Below are 23,599 nucleotides of genomic sequence, written 5' to 3'. Positions count from 1 at the left end.
TTCCTGCCAAATTTGATGAGAATTTTACGATACCAAGAGGGTAGCGACCATCAATTCTAAGATTTAAAGCCAAAACAATCTCTATGAATTACTTCTCATTCACTGTTAATCTCCATTTCAGGAATGAAGAGGTTGCCAACAATAAGCAGAGTCCAACTTTTGAAATGCTGGAAGATTCACATGGATGCCTGCACGGGCTCTTGGTGTCATTAACTGCTTTGATATCAAGAGGTTAATTATATATCTCACCAAATAATACAAACCATAGTGTTTTATTCCTTCAATTTCAACAAAAACAAAGAGTGCCTACGTAGATGTATATGGAAAGACTTCTGAATATGATCTTGAAAAGTTTATAAAAACAATCAAAACACTACAAGTTTTAATCAAATCCATCTATTAAGGCGAATTAAGAGAATATGATAGGTACTGTACCATCAATTGTGAACATCAGGAAAAGAGGGGTCCTTACTCATTTAGCCAACAGAGAACCTCTCACGTAGCGATGGATATACACCTCCATATCGAGGGTTTTTATAATCATGAAACGAGCTTCCCTCCAAGATCTTTCTCTGTACAAACTTTCAAAGAAAGTTCTTGATGAGAGGTGGTGATGACAATGACTTAATACTAAATGTTCCTTAGACTTGTTTTTGTTATGCTTGGAGTATATATCCACTTGGATAACGCTTTTTATAATGGCGAGAGTGGCTTTTATATGGGATGTGAGGATGGTAACACTCCTTTTATCTAGTGCACATTGTTTTGACTTGTTTCTTCTTTGAATTGGAGTTATATATGGGCAGTAGAGGTGCAGGTGGTGCAGCCAATGAGAGCCAATTGTGGAGGAAGAGGCAAGAACTTGAGTTCCTCAGGTTGTTAATAAAGCTTTCATGAGTATCCTCACTTGTTGTGTTAGTTGTTGTCGGAGATATGAAGAAGTTGATGTACCCATAATGTATAATGTGAAGTAGATAGAAGCTAATATTTTTGGTTTGGTTTGATTTTTACTTATAAAAACAATTAAACTGAAATTTTGTAAAATACAAAAAAAAACCGAAACCGGTTTAAACAGACCGGTTTCGATTCGGTTATTTTATATTAAAAACTAAAACTCAACCAACCAGTTTTTGTTCTGTTCGGTTTGGTTTTGGTGCGGTTCGGTTTGGTTTAGGTTATTTTATATTAAAAACAAAAAACTATATTGTTTTTTGGGGGTTTTTTGGATTTTTTAATGGGCTTAGCTTCGGCTTGGTTTGATTTTTTTATTTTTTCGGTTTCAAGTTTATGAAACCGAATCAAATTGAATATTTTTTAAAATATTTTAATCGGTTTAATCAGTTTTTTTATAGTTTAATTTTTTTAGTTATTTTTTTTATTTTCTCGATTTAATCAGTTTTTCAGTTTTTATTTACTTCTAACAGGGAGGTGTTACTCTCTCATGTCTTGGAGTTTTGGAGCCTTTTTTGTTTTGTTTTTTTTTGTTTTGACTTATTTTTTAAGCCATTTTTTCTTTGATTTTTAGAGCGCACATCACCAGCATTCTATGTGGATTGAATATTTCTTCTTAAATTTCTTACCACGACAATACTGCTCATGGTTTTTAAGATCTGAATAATGAAAACAATCATCGACACCCATTGTTTATAGGATCTAAAACCGTTTGTTACAGAATCTTGGTTTCTTTCGGTTAAGTTGTCCTATAGCATGGTGATACAGAAACTCCATAAGTACAGATCATGTTGTGAATTCAAAACCTTGAAAACTCCCTTACAGTATTCTCCATTATTATGTCCTCCTCCCCCATTCAAGCGAGCTCCGCCATATCTCCACCAAACATAAATGTGCTGATGAGTCTTATGACTCCAAGCACAGCAAGGTCCGGCAAATCTGAAGTCTTTGACCCCCCTTGTCCTAAAGACAATGAGATAACTCTATCCCGAAGACAGTTTTTTATGATTGTGCAAGGAAATCTCAAGTCCCAAGTCACCTGTCACTCCCATTGTCCCATGTGAAGAAGCATTTGTGATCCATATGGTTGTTTGTAGTTCTGTTAAAAAACCGCTGATGGCGAAGACCTGAAAGCAAATGCTTCCTATCTCAGTGCGCACTAATTAGTAGTCAAACAAAAGCATTGTTGTGAGAGAACTGAGAACAGCAACGTTTTCTTTTCTTTTGTTCTCAAGGATAGAAAATCAAAATCCTCCTCTCCTAGCTCAGGCTCAACAAAATATGCAGGAGTTTCAACCGCCAAATCAATTCAGTCCACCATCCAAGCACATACGCAAGAAAATCCAATTCCCTCGCTGGCTGCTTTGTAGGAAAAGCACACCAGACTGGGACACCCATCAAAAACTGGGAAGAGAATTGCATCATGGTGACAAGAAGATGCGCTCGAGCCTTCAAAACTTGATGTGAAGTAGGATCTTTACCGTAACTGCAGATATTAAGGTGATGTTGTGCCTAATGTAGTTGTTCTTAAAACAGAAAACTAGTCTAACCAAATACGCAGGGTGTTATTCAAGAGGCAAACCAATTCTATTCATCATCCGAGGGCTCGAGCAAGAATTTCACCTCATTAGTCTTTTTCCAACTTTCTAACACCCATGACAAACAAATCTGAAGTAGCTTTGCTGCCACCCATGCTATCAATAACAGAAATTGAACAGCCAAGGCCCCGGTAAAATAACAGAAATTGAACAGCCATAGCTTATTCAACAAACAAAAGGACCAAAATAGCATAAAGAATGATAGCTGTGTAGCGTACCAGTTAAGAATACGATGATCCATGGGTAGTTTTACAATCCACGTGTAAAATTTCTTTATTTTCCTATCTCTCTCCAATTATACGACAGTAATCATGTTTTTAAAAATGAGCTTCAGCTTCAAATTCTTCCATCACAAAATTGTTTAGCCATCAAAATCATTATCAAATCTTTTGGTTCGTGTTCATAATACCGTGGTTGTAGAAGCTGGAAGTTAAAATGAGTAGTGCATAATCTATGCCTTCATCCTTGAGGACTCCCCCACAGCATTCTCCATTCTTGTGTACCAATCCCCTATTCGAGTTTGCTCCACCATATCTCTACCAGACCTCAAATAGCGGATGGGTCTCAATACCCCAAAGACAGCAAGGTCAGCTAAGTTAGGCTTTGACCCCCCTGTGGCATATAAGAAAAAACATAAATATATCTGTCACACACAACTTTGAAAGGTTGTGCAAAGGTTTAAATCAGAATCTTAGCTTTAAACAGTTGTGAAAGTTATCTTAGCTTTCTATGGGATAAAGCAGATCAATTGCGCAGGATGGAGGCCTGGCCTTGGAAACCATCTGTTCTCCCATTACTTTTGGTTTGGTTTTTTTATTGGAGTTTACAATATAAAATGATATGGCAGCGTGCACATGTATATACATATAGTATGCAAGTCATGTGCATTAATATGATATTATGTCAGCTGCATACCAAGAAACTCTCGGCCATTTAGAGCATCCACCCACGTTTCCACAGCTTCATACAGGGCAGCACGTTCATCAGTAATGTTATATTTCTTCTTCAAATTCTTGGACACAAAATACATTGCAGCAGCTCCGGCATACTTGACTGTGATTCTTTCTGTAAAGCTAAAATTACCTGCATTTACAGGAGAAGTTTACAATGAAATCAAGATAAATGGACAAAATATATGCCATCTCACAGATAATTTTGAACAGAATCAGAGTGAACCTTAAAAGCATAATTCTATGAACAACATTAACTTGGAATAAGTTACCTAGAACCTATATGAGGATGAGTACAGGATGATGAAGTAATCATAAATGAAATGATAACTGTCACTTGCAATCAAATGAAAGGAATGACTAAAGGAAGTTGTGATCCCCGGATGAAACAATTCAATACAATTATTAATTTTCTGATCTTCAAAGGTTCCTCAAAATAACAAACTCACATATTTACATTAGACGAGAGACGGGACACAAAGCATTGAAAACAGAACAGCATGATTAAAGCTTGATGGAGCCATAGACCATTTCTGAAATATTAAAGACAAGTTAATGGGATTAATTATCTGACAACCAAAAGTATAATAATGTAGAAATTCCCAATGAAACAGAGGTGTCAAGTCATTTTGTTTCTAATATCCTGACATAATGTTCTACACCAGCCACATCAATGTTGCCCTCAAAATAAGATTGCTCTTGAAGACAAAATATTCTCTCCCTTTGCTCTTACTGGGAAAATGTTCTTAGAGACAAGTTTGTAATTATCAGTGGTTCTAAGACACCAACTCTAATTTTCTAAAGAATAGACTATGAGGAGAAACTGCCCAGGAACTTGGTCATCTTATTGCTAAGTATGATGAATGTCAACACATAAAAACTTGGTCACTATTAAACTAACTGAAAATCTTAAACAATGGTGCATTTAGTATATGCAGGTGACAATCTGTACTTTACTTCTTAACTATCAAACTTCGCACATCAATTCTTTATTTTTATTTTTTGGTGCAGATAACTTATATGATCATTGCTTGGCAATGTTTTATAGAAAAAAGATATTTAAATGGTCTGTTGATTTACAAAGTGTATGCATACTGTCAAGCATATCATGTTTTTCACCATAATCATCAATGCAACAAAGTTATGAGTAATCTAGGTAACTCATGTTCACGTTATCCAGCAGGGAATAAAATTGAGTGGAAAAGCCTTCCCGAGCAAATCAAATAAGGTGGCATATTATGTTTTTCAACATAATCAATGAAGTTAAGAGTAATCTACAAACAAAAGCTTTGCAAATGAACATGAATAGAAATATGTAGAAGAAAAGGGGACTCTGATAGGTAGTTAATCACAATGTTTCCCAAAAATATTATAATATTTTTTCAAAGGCATCATGAGCATATGGAGCAACTATTATAAGGAGAAACATACCAGACTTTCCTCGTTTAATGATTGAGAAAAAAATGGAACCATATACCAATAGGTAAATAATTATAAATCATCGCACAAAGTTATAAATGGAAAAAAGCATAAACTGAACCAAAGATCTCTTTCCCACAAGAGTCAGCTGTAGGGAAACTACTGTTTCATTCAGGTATGCATATCCATGGATCATCTTACCATTGCTTGTGATATAGTCAAAAGATTCAAGAGCCTCAGAAGTATTTCGATATATGTTTGGAGACAAGACATGAACCAAGTGATTGTCAACCCACCTAAATAAGCAATAAATAATATGTCAAGATCTAGCATTGGCATGCCAGCAACAACTAAAATCTAACCAGTATTGTGCTTACAAAGAAAGAAAAGAAACAAAAACGTGACAAATTGATAACTGTTTTACGAACATCAACCAAAAATGGCATAAACATGTTGACCAAATTATGTAAGCATGGCATGTGCAAGAGTATGAGAGCATTGATTTTCTTACAATAGAAAATTATGTATGCATCAGATCACAAGCATGCACGTCGCCAAAAACAATTCTACAAATGTTCCATAACTTCATCTATATGCAGAAGCAAAATTATAGGAAATAACTGCAAAAATTAGTCAGCCAGCTTTTTGGGAATTTCTATTTGATTTTCCTCTTTTTTCTATTTTTTGTTTTTGTCGATCAACAAGTTTATTTGTTGGTGGGGACACCAGAGACATTGTTTATGCCCTTGTATAATCATAAATGATAGAGGATAGCCTAAACCATTGAAAGATTGAGCTTTAGCTTATGTTTTTAGGTTTAATTTATTTGAATTTTTAGTTGTGATTTCTTAATTAAGCTTTATTTATTGGGATTGATTTAACTATTGTTATGTATTATATTTATTGGGCTATGAACCCAATTGTTTATTCTAGTTAGGATTTTAGTATTTATATCCTATTTTTCTAGATGTTAGATAATTTTGATGAATTGAATAAAAATTGCAAAGTAACAGATTTTTTCAACCCTCATTTAGTTTATCTTTTATATTGATTTATTAAAAAAAAAATCAAAAGTCAAAATAGAAGGAGAGAGAGAGATCCGTGACAAAAAAAAGTGGTCAAGAGAAAAAAAAAAGTGAAATAAATAAAACAGAGGGAAAAAAAAGAGGGAAAGTGAAAACAACAAAAGGACAATATTCAGGACATTATGACATCAACGATTCAAAGTTATTTGCAATCAAATTTAATGATTTGAGTCTCGGTCATTGAATTACTCTACTTTCTAATTCCTTGAATTTTAATTTTCTGCTTTTTACATTTGTTATTTCAAGTTGTCGTTAATATTACTTTTGCGCCTAAAAAAAGTTCTACCTTACATTTTTATCTTTTAATTTTTGTTCATCAACGCTTTCATCATTGATATCTAGTATCTTGTCCCCTTTGATAATTGTAAGCTTGTGCCTATGATATTGTGTTTGATTTTTTGTTTATACTTTGAATGTCTAGCATTGCATGCTTCTAATTTTCCCGGTGTGCTCCATTTTTTATTGATCTCCACAATAAGAAAAAAAAATGTTGTTATCTTTATTTTTATATTATGATTCCGCTTGCAAGAGCCATTTGTGATCTCAATTTCATCTCTATATTAGTATTACATGCATTTGCGTCATGGTCATCTAGTATCTAACTTTGAATCTACACTTATCATTGACCTGACCATTAGTGATACACTTAGGGAATTACAGCTTATGCAAACTCAGGTGACCAACATGTTTAAAAGAATTGAACCCCAAGAGAGTTCTCAAATAAGGTACCCAAAGACCAATACATATCACAACAATAATCATTGTAGACAAGTTCACCTTGAGCACCACCAACATGACTATCATTTAGGTTACTTTAAATACGAATACCTTGATGAGCGAGTCATGAGTCCTAACAAAATAGAAGCCTCCACTTTTGAGGGTCGTCATGACCCTTTGATATTTGATATGTGAATTCATGACATGGATCAATTCTTTGAGTGGCACAACTTGTCTGATAATAAAAGAGTTAGATTTGCTAAGATGATACTTATTAGTGAAGTCCAACTTTATTGGAGAGATGTTGATGATTTGTTTAGAGATAAAAGGTAAACCTCTTATAACTGATTGGACCAAAATGAAACAAAAACTACAAGATAAGTACATATTTCAGTCTTGTAGAAATAAACTCTAAGACCAATGGAACAATCTAAGACAAAGGAACAAGTCTATCAATGAGTATATAACATAGTTTAACGATTACATGATGAGATGTGCCATAAAAAAATGAAGTCATGACTTTGCGTAGATTTTGTAAAGGTTTGAATGATGATTTTAGAAAAGAGATCTAGCTCATAGGTGATTTCACTCTTGACCAAGCATATATTGTAATACAAGATTATGAGTTGCTTATAATAAGTCAATTGATAAAATGTTAAGACCCTCATAGTACCCTTTTTAGATCTCAATTTAGGAATGATAGTTATTTGTTAGGCAACCCATCATATAGACATAATCGCAGTAGTGCTCGAATTTATAAAGAAGACAAGGAAAAAGAGTCGTTAATGAAATGTCTAGAATAAGTTCAGAGGTTCAGTGTGCTAACTGTCAAGTTTTCGGTCATATCTTCTTCAATTGCACCTCTAAACCCTAGTCATCCAAGAACATAAGGATATAGGTGAAAAGAAAAACTATTGTGTGCAAGTGTATGAACCTAATCTTAAGGACTTTAGTGACCTAGATGAAGAAGATGTGCAAGAAGAGGAACTTAACATTATAAATACAAATGAGTATGAAGATGAGGTTAATAAAGAATATAGTAATTCTATTTTAGTGGTAGAGTCATAAGTTTTAGAAAAAAAATCAGTGAAATTGCTTGAAGAGTTAAATATAATCTTAGAAGAGTCTCATGATATTAGTCCTCTTAAACTACCTGATTCCCCACTCACCATGCTTGACGTCCAGCATGTCAAAAGTTTAGAGCCGCATGCTCCTCACCCCCCTCATGCTTGACGTCTAGCACGTCATAAGTTTAGAGCAACATGTTGAGCTCTACAATCCCTTACCCCTGACACGTGATGAGGAAGATAAAGATAATCTTAATTTACTATGTTATGTTCAAGCTATATATACTAAAGTTTTAAATAGTGTTTGTTTCACTCCACATTCTCAGTCATTTAGTGTTCATAGTTACAAACCTAGAAAGCCTCTAGATCTTCTTTCGATGTCTCCTCACTCTAAAAGGTCTGATTCAGCTAAGGTTTTTGCATATAGAGTTCATAATTTGCATGTTAAGATCATAAAACATATTTAAGCAAGTAATCAACGATACAAATTTAGAGTTGATTTACACAAGTATTATGATGCACTTAATGTTAAATATTATTTCATAATACAGATTAGACCTATACAGTGTCCTTTGAAAACTAGTCATAAATTTCAAGTGAGTAATGCTAGACTATTCAAAGTATTGCAAATGATTGAATCAAATAATGATGTCATTAAATTGACACTAAACTTTGATATTAGCTCTACTTTTAACATGGAGGACTTCATTATATATAAAACACGATAGCCTATTCCCAATGCTCCTTTTAATATCACTACCCTTTTATCCTTATCGTTGGCACAAAAGGAACATATTAATGCTACTTTGAATGCACAAGTTGTTTTTACCAAAGATTGTAAATTTCAGCGAATCACAGTATATGAGCTAGATAACCAGATTCAGACTATACCTAGATTATTAGAGAGACATCGCAACAACTTGATCATGATCTTTGGAAGTATTATTGGAGCCGTCTTGAACTAGACTTGACGAAATCGAGTTTGTCCAATCCCAAGATAGTTAGTGGGGACACCAGACCCAAGATATTGATTATGCACTTGTATGATCATAGATGATGGAGGGTGGCCCAAACCATTGAGAGATTAGACTTTAACTTATGTTTTTATGGTTTAATTTATTTGAATTTTTAGTTGAAGTTTCTTAATTAGGCTTTATTTGTTGAGCTTGATTTAGCTATTGTTAAATATTTTATTTATTAGGCTATGAACTCAATTGTTTATTCTAATTAGGATTTTAGTATTTATATCTTATTTTTCTAAATGTTAGACAATTTTGATGAATTGGATAAAAATTATAAAATTGCAAACTTTTCCAACCCTCATTCTTCTCTTCTTTGGCCTTTTCTTCTTTTTCTTTGGCCTTTTCTTCTTAGCTAATTACTTCATCTTCAAATCTCTTTTATCCCATATCATTTGCACATTTAAAATTTTCAATTCAAGTCTAAAATGAGATGTTAGTTAGGAAAAACCTAGTGTAGCTGGCAAATGCTGACATTCAAGGTGTACAGAGTTACAGCACGTGAGAAGCACCAGTTATATTGGACAACCATCAACATTGGGGAATAAAAAAAGAGTTGGTTCTTCTATTTGAAAATATAAACTTTTAAAAACACATAAAATGACCAAAAATATTTTGAAAGAATAAAAAACCAAAAAGAAAGAAACAAAGTTAACCTTTGATTCCAATGACGAAGATGCCATAATTATGAGAAAATCTCTCCCTAGTCTTAGAAATTTAATGCTTGCAATTGGATAATGGCCTACGTGTGGGATATGAATTTTTGAGCTACACAATTTTCTATCACCTATTTTAAGAGGTCACAACTTGAGAGAGGTTAAAGAACTCATGGTCAAGTGAGAAAATGTTGGTGGTTTAAACCAATCACAGATAGAATATGGCGAGCTGAACAACCTACCCAACAGCAATCAATCTGCTACAGGGCTAAGTTTTCATCCAGCAAGGCAGCCATAACTAATGCATCAAGATCGAACAGCTCTCATTCCGTATCTTCTGTATGATTAGATTTACAATTTGATACAAATAATGAAGAACCATTGCTGAAACTGATATAGATTACCAATTCTGAGACTTTGGGAGGGAGACGTAAGGCTGAAATGTAAACGTGTAGGTTTTGACTGAAGGAGAGAGGAACTCATACCAGGGACCCATATAAATTGAAGAGATATCTTGGATTCAGATGGAAATTTGACAAAGATATATGAACCCAAAGCTGAGTTCATGAAAATCATGGAAAACTAATCTACATTACTTATATGCTTTTCCTAAAACACCAAATCCAAAACTTAAAGAAAAAGGTCTTTTTAACCAAAAGAAAAGAACAAGGTTACTAAGGTTAAGACATTGCCAACAAAATTAACTTGCCCTAAATTTAAACATTCCCATTTTATATGATAACAATAAATAATAAATTCCCTTTTTATGACACCGGTAATGCATCTCTGTCTTCATTGAAACAAAGAAACCAAAATGACCGGAAAAAAAAACTAAGCTACAAAAGTGAGGCACCATACCTCCGCCACTTTTTCTCTTCATCGTCATCCTTGTCAGAAGCAGAATCTACAATTTCCTTACCATGGATCTTGTTTCCCAACTTATCAATTATAGCTGCTCACATTCAATTGAACATAATCAATAACCGGAATTTACACCACCAAAATAAAATCCATCAACACAATTCAAAATCCCTTTTTAAGAAAAATCACAATGAAAATAACCTGAAGAATCAACAAGCTGTTCGCCATCTACCAACAAAATAGGTACCTTCTTATAATCAGACCATTTGATCTCTTTCTTACTAATAGGATTCACTTCCACCACTTTGTATGGTATATCATAGTAATCCAAATATGCTGAAAATTTTACCAAACAAAAAAAATCAACTATTTTAAGAACTGTAAAGCTAAAAAGCTCTATATTCATAAAATTATTTCTAACTTGCATATAAAAAGGAGACCTTTAACTTTATTGCAGAAAGGACAGGCCTCATACTGATAAAGAACAACTTCCTTGGGCACGAGCTCGGCCGGTGGTGGCTCCTTGGCGAGGACTTCTTGAGAGAGAGAAGCGGCGGCGGCGGCAGAGACCAAGGCTCCCGCGACACCGAGATATGTGGAGAAAGGATTGAAGATCCGGCGAGTGCTGGAACTGCCAGTGCTGGTGGTGGTGCTAAAGAGTGCAGCATGGAGGAAGCGGTGGTTGATGGTAGCAGCTGAGGTGGTGGAGAGGCCACTGCAATCGTGGAGGGTGGAGGAGAGGGTCCGAGAGAGGACGGAAGACGCGAGAGTCGACGCTCTTCTCATGATTGTGAACAGAAAGAAGGAGAGATCTGCGAAGAAGAGAGGAGGTTTATGTGGGGTTTTTTATTTTTATTTTTATTTTTATTTAAGAAAATGTGGGTTTTATGGGAGATGATCGATTTATTCATTTTATTAGATGTGAGAATTTAATTTTGACTTTATTATTATTATTATTATTTTATAATGTCAGAAGATTATGTTATTGTTCGTTATTATAGTTTTTAAAGTATTTTTTATTTAAAATATATTAAAATAATATTTTTTTAATTTTTTAAAATTTATTTTAAATATAAATACATCAAAATAATCTAAAAATATTTTAAAAAATATTTTAAAGCACAGTAGTGTCCTTATAAATAACTAGTCTATTGATTAGTATTAACTGATATAACTATATTATTCGATAGTTTCACCCACATCTACCTAATGTTTTGTCCATGTTTTATATATAAAATGTCTTGATATTCTTTATTTTATGTTTTGAAGGCATTTTTGAATGAAAGATACAAAAAAGAGTAAATTGGAGGTAATTGACAGATTTGACGTTTAATCGATGTTTTGTGCAGAGCGTGAGTTCTAAAGATCAAAATGAAGTGATTCCAGTGGCACTAAAAAGCTAACATCCATACCTTTTTGGAAATGTAATGCAAGAAAAATAAAAAGAGAAAGATCATGGAAATCACATCCTGTAAAAGTCAAATCTCGCATTTTGCCAGTGTTGACCTTTGACCATTCAAAAATTAATATCTGGAGTTACAGAAGTCCAATTGATGCAAACTCAATTGTTTTGGATTCCTAACTCAATGACCTATCAACGCGCCAAATTTCAGCCAAAAAAAATGTTATATGAGGGAGATATGATTTTTCAAAGATGACAACTAAATTCTACCAGCAAACAGGTTTTGTGAAGAAACGAGTTCAAATTACATTCCGAAGCATCTAAACCGACATCCAAGTTTTTATATGAGCAATTTAGCTCCTCTAAGTCAGAGATTGAAGACTTTATGCAAGGCTATTTCTTTTTTTTAGGGAAAATAATTATTGAAGTACTTAAATGTAAACTGCCAACTTAATAAAAGACTATTTTGTAAAATAGAGACTGGGGTTTCTTAGCATATAAAAAGAAAGTGAGAAGGGGCTAGCAGCCAGCAGAGAATAAACACAAATTCTCTCATCTACAAACCCAAAAATCATGCTCTTTTCATTCTTTAGAAGTAATTGTTCAATAGTTATGCAAGGCTAAGCTCTTTTATTGGTTGCAAGGACACAACAAATCTTCAGATTTCAAGAACCGTGAGATTTATTCTTCATTTTATTTTCAGTTTATGTTATGAATGAGTATGATTGTTTTCCTATGCATATTTCCTATGATTGTTGTTGATGAGTGCTAGAGCGGACTCTAAGTTATTGTTGTGAACAATCTGTTGTTAAGTTTAATATCAAAACCGGAGTTGTGATATATGAACTTGTGAAGCAACTAAGCTTGATAATTGTGGCGGAACTACGTTATTGAACTTAGGGAGAACATTTGAACAAAGTGACACAAGCTGCAGAAAGCTTGTATGTTAATCTTGATGAAATTATCTAATTCTTAAAGCTGCCATTAAATTGAATCATTAGTGCGGACACTTTGATTGTTTGTTGGTTAGGATAATTATACGGCGGATCCGTTAATTAATCAACGTTAAGAAAAGATAAAATTTCAGAACATAAACTGCAATTTTCGTTTCAAGGATCGGTTCTAATTTCCGTAGGTAAATGTGTGCTTGGGACCAAGATTTGTTTTCTTGATAAGTTTCGGTTTTAATTGATTTTGTTTGCTAGTTTAATTGCTGCCATAGTTTAGATAATCACAAACCAAATCCCCCCAATTACATAACATACAACATAAAAATCTGACTTGAAACTTCCTCGTGGAGTCGACCCCTTGCTTGCTCTATACTATCTTGTGTGTTGTGTTTGAAGCTAGGGTAATTAATTTATGCGACCGCGACGTCGCAACAAATTTTGGCGCCGTTGCCGGGGAAGTAATTTTAGTTGATTCTTGTGCTTGTACTATTATTTTTAGTTGCTGTGATTGTTATTTATATTTCTAGAAAAAAAGAGAGATAGTATAGAGCAAGAAAAACAAACTAAATTGAAAATAAAATTTATTATTTTGTTTAACAAAATTTTCTTTTCTTTTAAATCTTTCCCCATTATCTATTTTTAAAACAAGAAAAACAAACTAAACTGAAAATAAAAATAAAAACATGGAACCGACAAAAATAATTAATTTACAAATAAAATTGAAACACAAGGACTAGTTAATTAATTTTTGAACTAGAAAGATTATTTATTTTATTTTATAGAATTAGAGGGACTAATTTAAAATTAATTGTGCACTTGGGACTAAAAAAGTATATTGTTGCCTCTAAAAAATAAATATTATTCACTTCATAACAATTAAATAATTACAAATATTAAATAGATTCACTTAATCTACTATAATACATTATCTAAACTTTTAGTAATATAATTAATTATTTCATAATTATGATAGTTATTAACAATTAAGTATAGCTTAAATAAAAAAAAATATTAACTTAAAAAAGAAATAAAGTAATTTTTAAATTATATAAAAAAATATTCTTAAGAGATTACGAACTAGTAAATATTCAATTCAAAAAAAAAAAAAAAAGAGATGACAATCAAAATTAAAACAGGGAGAGGCTTCGTACAAAATCCGAGCCGTGGGTGCCACAAGTCTCCAGTGCTTGCTTGCTGCCATTTGCCTAAAACCCTGCAAAACCCCCAGCCTCCATCTTTCTACCTTCCACCAATGTCATCAGCGTCAAGATTCTTACTCTTTGGCACTTCGCTCTTTCCCCGTACAACTCATTATAGCCATCCCCACAAAACTCTCTCTCCATTTTTCTCCTTTAAACCCTTCCCTTCCCTTCAATTCCACCTCTACTGTTCTTCCTCCACTGCAGCCACCGCTGCTACAGCCACTACAGATAACACAGAAACCTTGAACTCCCTTCTACAAGAAAGGAAACAAAAACAACATCCGTGGCCTGAGTGGGTCATTTTTGTTGATAAATTGAAGGCCAGGGGTTACTTTATGCAAACTTCTGCAAAAGAAGAGGATGGCGATACTACTAGTGAGATTGCTTACACTGACATGAATCAATTAAAGAATGCTTGTCTTAGCTTTGCTCGTGACAGATATGATATTTTCAAGTAAGCCACTTTTATTTCCCTTTCAGTTGGATTGAAATTTGATTAGTGGTTTAAAAATGAAGGGAAGCTTAAAAGATTGAGAATTTGGATTTTCAGATATTTGAGAATTAAGAAATGTTTATTGGGTCTTGAATTTGTTTTGTTTTCACTTTTGCAGATCATTGTCTAGACCTGATATTCAAACAGTTGTGGAGAGTGGATGTCCTAATCTGCTTCGAAAAGTTGTTAATTCAGCTAAAAGAATGAGAGCTTACGTGCAAAAGGATGAAGGGGATGTATGTTTCTTTCCTTTCTTAATTTCGTTCATGATTTGTTAGTGATTAAAAAGATGCATTTCAATAGAAATTTTCAAGTGCCTTCTGGCATTGTGTTTTATGAACTGTTAAGACTCTTGCTTGCAGGCTTGTGGTACTTGTACTCATCGGGGTTTTTGTGATAGAGCGTATGTGACACTAAAAGGTAATGACGCAGAAGGTCGTACCGTGGACATAGTGCGGGTCTTAATGTTCCATGCACTAGATCCATTTGTTATTTCAGGAGGACAGAAATCTCCTGGTAGTGAGCTCATTGAAACGTCTGCAAGGAAGCTGCTTTCTGAGTTGACTGAATTAAGTGAGACACCCCAAGATCCAGCACTACCAAAGCATATTCCCAAAGCCTCCCATAAGAAGGAGCGAGATGTTGATTTTATGGATGGCCAACTGTGTGATAATGTCGAAACGAAGAAAGAAGATTGGATGTGTACCAAGTAAGTGACAATTAGAAAATTATTAAATATATCTCTACAATTCTTTCCGTTATAACTTGATAAACTCTGCATATTCTTGAATGATGTGATCAGAGGGGAACTTTTTCTTAATGCAAAAGGGATCAAAGTTCGGATCATTGGATAACCAATCCAACTTTATGATCCTTAATAGCTTAAGTAGATGCATGGCCTCATTGGGAATTGTTTTTGTTGGCGTGCATGTTAGAATTGTATTTCTTTATTTTAATGTTTGTGGGATTTTCATTAATACCACCGAAGATTTCAGGAGGACTTCTTTTTGGAATTTGGGAAAAGGCTCCTTTGTTCTCAGTTATTCTATGGAACCCCAACCCCGCCATGTTATTTTGGTTTATAACAATTCCTTGATAATATAATTATATTACATCCATTTTGGATTGCCCCACAGTTCAAGCATTGCATCCTTGCTTGGAATACTAATTTATTGTTCATTATTGTGCGTCTTACAACTGCATCATGAAGGTATGTGCCCAAAGAGAAAATATGATGGAATCATTTCATTATTCGAGGATATTGCTTAGGCTTAGACTTCAACTTTTTAGTTGTTGAGAGCTTGAGGTCGAAAGATCAAAAGGAGTTAGTTAAGGGGTATTGAGAAGGAACAAGATTCATCTCTTCTGTGCCATTCCCTTGCATCTATTGTGTCCTATGAGAGGCCAGTTCTTTTTCAGTATTTTACCACTAATCACCCCAAGTCACTTACAATTAAATGATGTCCACGGCTGTCTCCAGTAACAATTCAGTCATCTAATAAGACTAAGCCTGAAACAGAAGGTCCATTGTCTCTAGTACCTTGATGATGTAGATTATAGGAATGTTACATTTGTGCTCAAATGCGTGCATGCTAGAGCTTTCTTCGTCTTTGCACAGGGGAATGCCCATGCATGTGGATGTTCAATATGAATCTGAAGCCAGAACTTATTATATAAGTGTCAAAATGAGATGAACATCACCAATGCTCCTATTCTTTTTACTTTTTTTTCTTTTCTTGGGAAGGTGGTCGCTGTTGGGAAAGTGCAGCTCTGTATTAATCCCTCATTTTTCTCTTGCTTTTAATTGTGTGTTTATATGCTTGTGCAGACACCAGATACAGTGTGACACCCCGTTAGAAAAATTTGCATTTTGTTTATTGAAATCCTTGGTATGTTCTTGCAGATGCAACTTTATGAACTTCTCAAAAAATAAAAGATGCCAAAAATGTGGTGAACAAAGTGCGAAGAAGGATGGTGATAACAATATTGAAGCTAAGAAAGGAGATTGGATATGCTCTGAGTAAGCTCCCTATCATCTTATTTTCTTTACACTGTGATTGACCTTTTTAAGTTTTTCACTCTATCGACAGTATTAGGGGAAAAGAACAAATGTTTGAACTTCGAACCATGATTGATTTTACAATTTTAGCTGTTATATTTGTGCTGTATTTTGTTGGTCCAGTTTCATTATGCCTTTGGAGTTCCTTTGCTAGATTCAGAAACCATTTATTTATCCAGTTTTTGCATGATTTTTGTCTCTATTAAAAGCCAGTTTTCACCTAAATATTAGGGCAGAATGCCATTTGCTATTTTTTTCGGGTAGAAAACTGTTCTCACACTTGTTGAAAGATTGGTCTAGAGCATTTAGTTCAAGGGGCATTTGATTTTCTTATAAATGTTCTTGTGACTTTTAGGATCTTTTGATGCATTTTCTGACTGTTCTTTTCTTTTTTATAGTTTCTAGTAAAAACTTTGATTTGTCAATTCTCAGGAACCTATAATGTTGTTCAATACAGACGAGGGTAAATCTCACAGTATTATGAGATCACAGGGCCCTCTTCTCTAAGTTCAACAACTGTAATGGCGATTCCATGTGTGAGTTGTAAAGACATAAGAGCCATCGTGTTAATCAAATGGAGTAATTTGTAAATCTACCGGTCTGATTCTAGAAACTAGAGGGAGTTCTTTGTAATTATATTATACTGCAGGGGTGGCCCATGGTAAACAATATTTGAGGAACAAATTCCTAGCCTTTCTATTTATATCTGTTCCAAAAACCCAAGGAAATCCTTTTGATGCTTTTTCTTTTTTGAATTGTAGAGCAATAACCTACAAACTCCAGTTTCTGTAGTTGAGTCGATGTTATTACTTTCATAGTGGTCTAACATAATCTTCTCTATGTTGTCATAAACCTGTTGCATCTCTTATTACATCCTTTGTCTCATTCAATCCATTAACTGGCACATTCCATTTCTGTTGCAGCTGTGAATTCGTGAATTTTTCTAGAAATATAAAATGCCTAAAGTGCAAAGCAGAGGGCCCAAAGAGGCCCGGTGTAGATGATGTGAAAATGAAGAAGGGAGATTGGAATTGCAACAGGTAAACCTTATTTTTTTGTCCTAGTAACAAGCGCAATGTAGATATATACAATTGACATTGTGGTGGGAGCATTTGAGGAGAAAATAATGTGTTCTTCACCCTAATGAGATTTTTATTTGATTAAATTTTGAAAGCATGAAAGCTTGGTGCTTTTGAAGAGGGGGTTGTGGATGTTATGACAGAGCAGTTCTTTGTACCTTTTATGTTAAACACAAGATGCGTGTCTGCCTTTTTATATTGGGGGCATATTGTTGCCCTAGTGAATCATTTTTGTTACCGTATTGTGAGGCTTCTTGCTTTATGACATCCAACATAATTTCATTGATAGTTCTTGTCATCAATAATTCTATCTAGGATTTTTTTGGGACGATGTTTAAAGGAAATTTATCTTATGAAGAATGCACAAGTACATTAAAAAAATGTAATAAATGCTATTCTCCCTACGAACCACTACCATTAAATCCCTTGTTTAGTAAGTATTATGTCAGTAAAAAACACATGGAAATATAAAAGAAACAAAGAGGAAGCCTATGAAAGATGTGTTCCAGCTTTCATATCATCTTTATTTGTCTATCTTGAAAGCTATCAACTTTTTATGGAAGTTTAATTCGATATTGTTTTTTTTTTTTTTTTTCATCTTATTGTCTGCTTTTGAAATACTTCTGTCCATGTCACTTGGTTTTCTGTTTGCAGCTGTGGGTTCATGAATTTTGCTAGCAATAAGACATGCTTACGTTGTCGAGATCCACGCCCTGAAAGAAAGGCTGGAGAGTGGAACTGCCCATCGTGAGTCTCCCTCGCTCCTGATTGATTTGTCTTTCAGGATAAGATCCATCTTACTCTTTGCTTTCTGTTTCTGCAGGTGTGACTTCCTGAATTTCAGTAAGAATAAAGTCTGCCTAAAGTGCAATTGTGTGAGCCCCAAAAGAATGGCCGGAGAGTGGAACTGCCCATCGTGAGTCTTCCTCACTCTCATCATTGAGTGTCTTTCATGAAAAGATATGTTTAACTCTTTTGCTTTCCGTTTATGTAGGTGTGACTTTTTGAATTTCAGTAGGAATAAAGACTGCATCAAGTGTAAATGTAAGGCGCCCCAAGGAAGCAACAACCGAATATGAAGAACAGATATGGAAAAGCCCTTGTTAAGTTATTAGTAGATAGAGGATGCATGATGCAGGAGGATCTGAATAGTAAAATATGGATATGTTGCATTCACATCACGTGGAAAGAAAGCCTGACATATATATATTTATGAACCAGATGGACTTCTACAAGCTCAAGAAAAGGTTTGATTGTGCCAAACGACCTGTCTAACAGAAACAAACATAACTTTTGATCTGACCATTGTATTGTGCTGAAAGTTTTTTAGAAGATTTTGCGAGCCAATCGAGGTCAAGAAGGCTTTCAAATTAGATCGAAAACTTTTTTTCTCTCAATTTTGGTTTTTTTCTTCTTAATTTCATACTTTCAGCCTTTATTTTTTCATGTTTGATTAGGATTATTTTTCCTTTCCGGTTAAGGTCGGATATAGGTCTATTTAAACTATTATAATCTTTATTTCTTTTCAAGTTAGGGATTGACATGATAATTTTTAATTAAAATAAATAGTACATTTATGGTTCCTTTTCAACCTTTTTCGTGAATTTTGTCTTATTGTTCCTTTTATTCTTAATATACTTAGATTCGGTTGCGTTAAATAGCATCAAAGCCTAGTGTTCTTAGTTGTTTTTGTTATTACATTGTTGGAATAGTCATAACTAGAAGAGGACACAGAGCATGATGTAGTAGTGTGGAAAGGGAATGGTTTTTGATAAAGAAGGTTTCATTTTAGAAACAAAACGTTCACAAACTAGTGATCGAGAACTTATAAAGGCAAGTTATAGAATTAACTTGTCATTTGAAGGAGAAAGATTTTAAGGATCAAAAGACGAATGATCACGAATTTATGACTAGTGTTGAGAACTTGTTTAATAGGTGTGAGTAAAGGACATAGCCTTATGATTGAGATGAGTACCATAAAAACTTGTGTTTTGATGACACTTCATGAGTTTGCAAACACCTTACAGGCTGGGGAATTCAATTATTGGTTACATGAAATGGAGATGATTTTTTAATATAAAAAGGTTCTAAAACAAATAAAAGTGAAGTCAATCACTATCAGATTTAAGAGGTAAGCTTTTACATGGTCGGAACAATTAAAGAGAACTCGTGAGTGAAGGATAAACCCATGATTTATGACTAGGAAATGATGAAGAAAAATATGAATGGTCACTTTTTTCTTTTTGAGTATATGTCAACTACTGATCAGAAACGACCTGTTACAAATAAAATATTACTTGGTGACGTGATACTTAAATAGGTTATGACAGTCCATATAAGATGTGCTTTGTTTGCAATTGTTGTGGACAATTTCGGAAGCTTATCATAGGGCTTTAATAGTGGAGAAATAGTTAAGGAAGCCAATAAAGACACTCAAGTATACCAGAGTACTAGAGGTGTGCGCACCAATTACTAGCAAACAATCAGTCAACCTAAATCTATTCTTGAGCAAACCATATGTCATAATTTGGTGTTATAGATGTGGTGAGCGATGTTATTGTGCTAATGGGTGTCATAAGCCAAAGATTCACACGAGTAAGAGTCTTTTAATAATGATGAGTTCGAAGAAAAGAGTGAAGCCATTAGATAGCCTGTTTATAATGATAAAGGTGGCAATGAGATTCTATATAGAGATGATAATGCTACCTCAATCATCCAAAAGAGTTCGCTAACTTCTAATGATGATTTAGGTGAAGATTGGTTATATACTAACATCTTTCATACAATTTGTACGATTAAAAAAAAGTTGTGCAACCTAATCATTGATGGTGAGAGTTGTGAGAATGCAATATCAACCTAGGCAATGTAGAAGTTTTAACTTAAAATAGACAATCATGTTTGTTTTCATTTTTCATTTGCACAAAGTGTTTTAATAATATTTGGTGTGATATAGTGTCTATTGATATATGTTTTATATAGTTAGAGACATGTCTTAGCAATATGATAAAAGTGTAGTGTGTGAAAAAAAATGATGCAACATGTACACCCTTAGCATTAAAGAGAAATATATATTGGTGCTCAAGAGATATGGGTATTTTACATGGTTCAGATAGATAAAGAAAAGAGTTTGTTATTCATGTTTCAATTTTTTAAGAAGGTTAACAATGAAGGAGTGGTTTTTACGCGGATGTCTTTAAATAGTCTTATTGATGAGAATAGTGATGTTTTTACTCCCGTATCCATGTCATCTCTAACTTGGCTACAGGTTGGACTGACAACAAAAAAAGAGTCAAGCTTTTCTTAAATGAAAAAAATCAAATTAACTTACCCAAAATCACCATTGGATGTTGGTCGATCTATTAGAAGTTACAGGGACTGGTCTAGCCCACTGATGGTGGGTTGTTGCAGTCTTTGTGATGGAATTGACGCCGCTAGCTCCATCGTCAAGAACATTGTAAACCCCTGTAAAAAAAACATAGGATCAAAGTAATGAGGTCTCGATGAGTAATGAAGATTTGGTATGAAAGAAATGAATAAATAGTGGGAATGATAATAAATGTGTCATGTAAGAAAGAGAATGGTCTCCATAAATAAATTTAAAGGTATTGTTGAAGACTAAATGAGGGTTATGATTTTTAGTTTAAAACTCGTAACATTGTCAAAACCAGTGATAAGTTTCAATGGATACAAGAATAAGAAAAATGAGAAGATATGTAAACCCGATCAAAAAACTTATTTTGATAAATTAGTGATAAATGGTTAATATTGCATTTATTGAGTATAAATTAAGGTGAAATTTAATGATGATCTAAGTAAATAAATTAATGCATGAAATTCAAATTTTGGCGTAAGAAACACTGATTGTCTAGTCTTACGGTATTGATGATATATCTCAATCCGATCGTTGGATCAGACTGAACTTTTATAAGGAATCTCCAGACTTATTGCTTTATCTTAGGTTAAAATTTCATGTCAATCAAAGTTTGGAAAGGCCTTACGAGAGTACTGAAAATCAAGTAAATTAAAGAAGATGACACACGAGCCATTAATAAGGGTATTTTGGTAATTTTATCAAAACAAATATTCTTCTCTCCTCCTTTAAAGACAGCCCATATCCTATGCAAAAGGAAAACAAGAGGGAGACCATTTGTTCTCCCATTTTCTTCATCTTCTCTCCATTTCTTCAAGTTAAATCAAAATGGAGTGTTCTTGGGAGGATTATATCCAAGAAAAAAAATTAAGTGACTAAACTTAGAGAGTTATAAAGCTTGAGAAAAACAAAGAGAAGAAGCTGGAAATTGGAAGAGAAGGACATGATGTTTTGTAGAGTTTTGCAAGAATTCACTGAAATAAGTTAAAGTAGTAAAGGTAAAGAACATACCCTAAAGTAATTTCGTTTTTCTCTCTTGTTCTTACATGAGGAGAAGAAAACCTCAAAGCTTAAAATTCTAGGGTTCATGTAAATATTTTAGGAGAATAATTGTTCTTGTGGATTTTAAAGTTAATTGCATGATAATGACTTGATTAGCATAAAATAGAAGGAATAAATTGATTTGTAACTATGGGTTTTGGGATGGCAACAAGGCAGAAACTTCAGCAACCATATCTTGGCTTTCCAACGTTGGATATGTTATTATGGTCAATGTTACCTATATTTTTACTGGAGGGATTGTCTAACAGACTTCGTTTGAGATCTGTCACCTGAGAAACATTCCTAGAAAATCACCTTCAAGACAGTCTCGTTCGTTGGCTATTACTCATCTTTCCACCATTGCATTGGTTTGGATCTTGCATATATTGTTCATCCAAATGTTCTATAAATTCTAAACGGTTGAGATCAAAAGCAAACACTCTCACCAGAAATTATACTTCCTGATCAGTAGGTCTCTAATTTTCAGGTCAATTTGGTATTGTTCTGATATAGGGAGATTTAACCGTTAGATGTATGTTAATTTTGGATATGTTATTCTAATTATGATGATGTATAATGTCGCCGTTTGGATTTATTGAATTTTGAGTTGAAAGAATAGTATTTTAAGTTTGGTTTGAGAAATATTGAATGAGAATATGATGTTTAGCATAAAAATTATGTTTTGGGCCTAACGATAATTGTAATGGGTTTAATGATGATGGAAGTGTTTGAGAATTGTTTGTGTTGTGTTTGAGTCATGTTTGATGTGTTGATAAGTGATGTGTATAGTTAAATTCTATATATAAAAAAATAATGATTGATTTATACTTTGGTTGTGTTGGTATAAGAAACATGATATGGGAAAATAGTTTGGGATAAATTGAAACTAACTTTGGAAAATTAACCCCTATTGTGACTGGCCATGTTAGTTAAATTGGTGCTGAAATGTTTGGTAAATTACGTGTTTTGATGAAGAAATGAATGGGAAATCATGGTAAGGGATGTTGTAAATTGAATTATGATATAAGAAATCATTTGGAGTGTGCTTTGGAAAAATTTGACATGTGTAGTCATTGTTGAAATCTAAGCTAAATTACATTGTTTGGCGATAGATTAAATGTCTTGGAAAATTAGAAAATCACTTATGAGAATTCATGTCTCTAGACACTAGAAAAAAATCGGTAACGAAAAGTCATGTTTTTTGGACATTGAAAATCATTAATAAAGAATTGAGTTAATTGAACATTTAATATTCGGGTAAATAAATTCTAATGTAAATGAATTTAAATGAGAAGCATTAAAATAAAATACATCCATAGAAATTGTTTATGAAAGTATTCAATTTTGTGAATTTATTTACGGAAGTATTTGATTTTGTGAATTTATAAATAAATTGGGAAGATTTGAATATTGATTCAGGATGTTATATTGAAATGTAGGAAAAGCTTTCGAAGGGGGGTCCAACTTCTCAGGAGCTTGTATGGTAGGAGGGACCACAGGAGGGGCACAACAACAACGAGGAAGCACGAGCCGAGCTTCTGCAGCAGGTAGGTGTTTTATACTTACACTTTTTACGTAACGTTAATTTTACTAACTTGTTAAATTCTCGGTCTTTGCTTTTATGGGTGAAACCACGAAGAGAAAGGATAAAGTGAAATAAACAAGAAATTAAAATGGATT

General features: G+C 33.6%; 2 protein-coding genes across 2 annotated transcripts; one reads left to right on the top strand and one right to left on the bottom strand.

Annotated features, from left to right (window-relative positions):
- Positions 1-2,710: 2,710 nt before the first annotated feature.
- On the bottom strand, positions 2,711-11,193 carry LOC18105559 (uncharacterized). The gene is made up of 6 exons (XM_006374134.3): positions 10,764-11,193; positions 10,525-10,659; positions 10,321-10,414; positions 5,120-5,214; positions 3,465-3,632; positions 2,711-3,161 (listed from the first exon to the last, which is right to left on the bottom strand). Exons 1-6 carry the CDS (start codon positions 11,107-11,109, stop codon positions 3,001-3,003), a joined length of 999 nt encoding a protein of 332 aa, XP_006374196.2. The 5' UTR covers positions 11,110-11,193; the 3' UTR covers positions 2,711-3,000.
- A 2,596-nt stretch (positions 11,194-13,789) lies between these two features.
- Positions 13,790-19,099, top strand: LOC7462503 (uncharacterized). Its single transcript, XM_002321478.4, has 8 exons — positions 13,790-14,331; positions 14,489-14,606; positions 14,733-15,079; positions 16,274-16,390; positions 17,353-17,469; positions 18,163-18,255; positions 18,332-18,424; positions 18,503-19,099. The coding sequence occupies exons 1-8, from the start codon at positions 13,790-13,792 to the stop codon at positions 18,585-18,587; spliced, it is 1,512 nt and encodes a 503-aa protein (XP_002321514.2). The 3' UTR covers positions 18,588-19,099.
- The last annotated feature ends 4,500 nt before the right edge of the window (positions 19,100-23,599 follow it).

The sequence above is a fragment of the Populus trichocarpa genome, chromosome 15 (assembly GCF_000002775.5).
Source record: "Populus trichocarpa isolate Nisqually-1 chromosome 15, P.trichocarpa_v4.1, whole genome shotgun sequence".
Lineage (NCBI taxonomy): Eukaryota > Viridiplantae > Streptophyta > Magnoliopsida > Malpighiales > Salicaceae > Populus > Populus trichocarpa.
The sequence above is the reverse complement of the archived record's forward strand: the minus strand, read 5'-3'. Positions and strand labels throughout refer to the sequence as shown.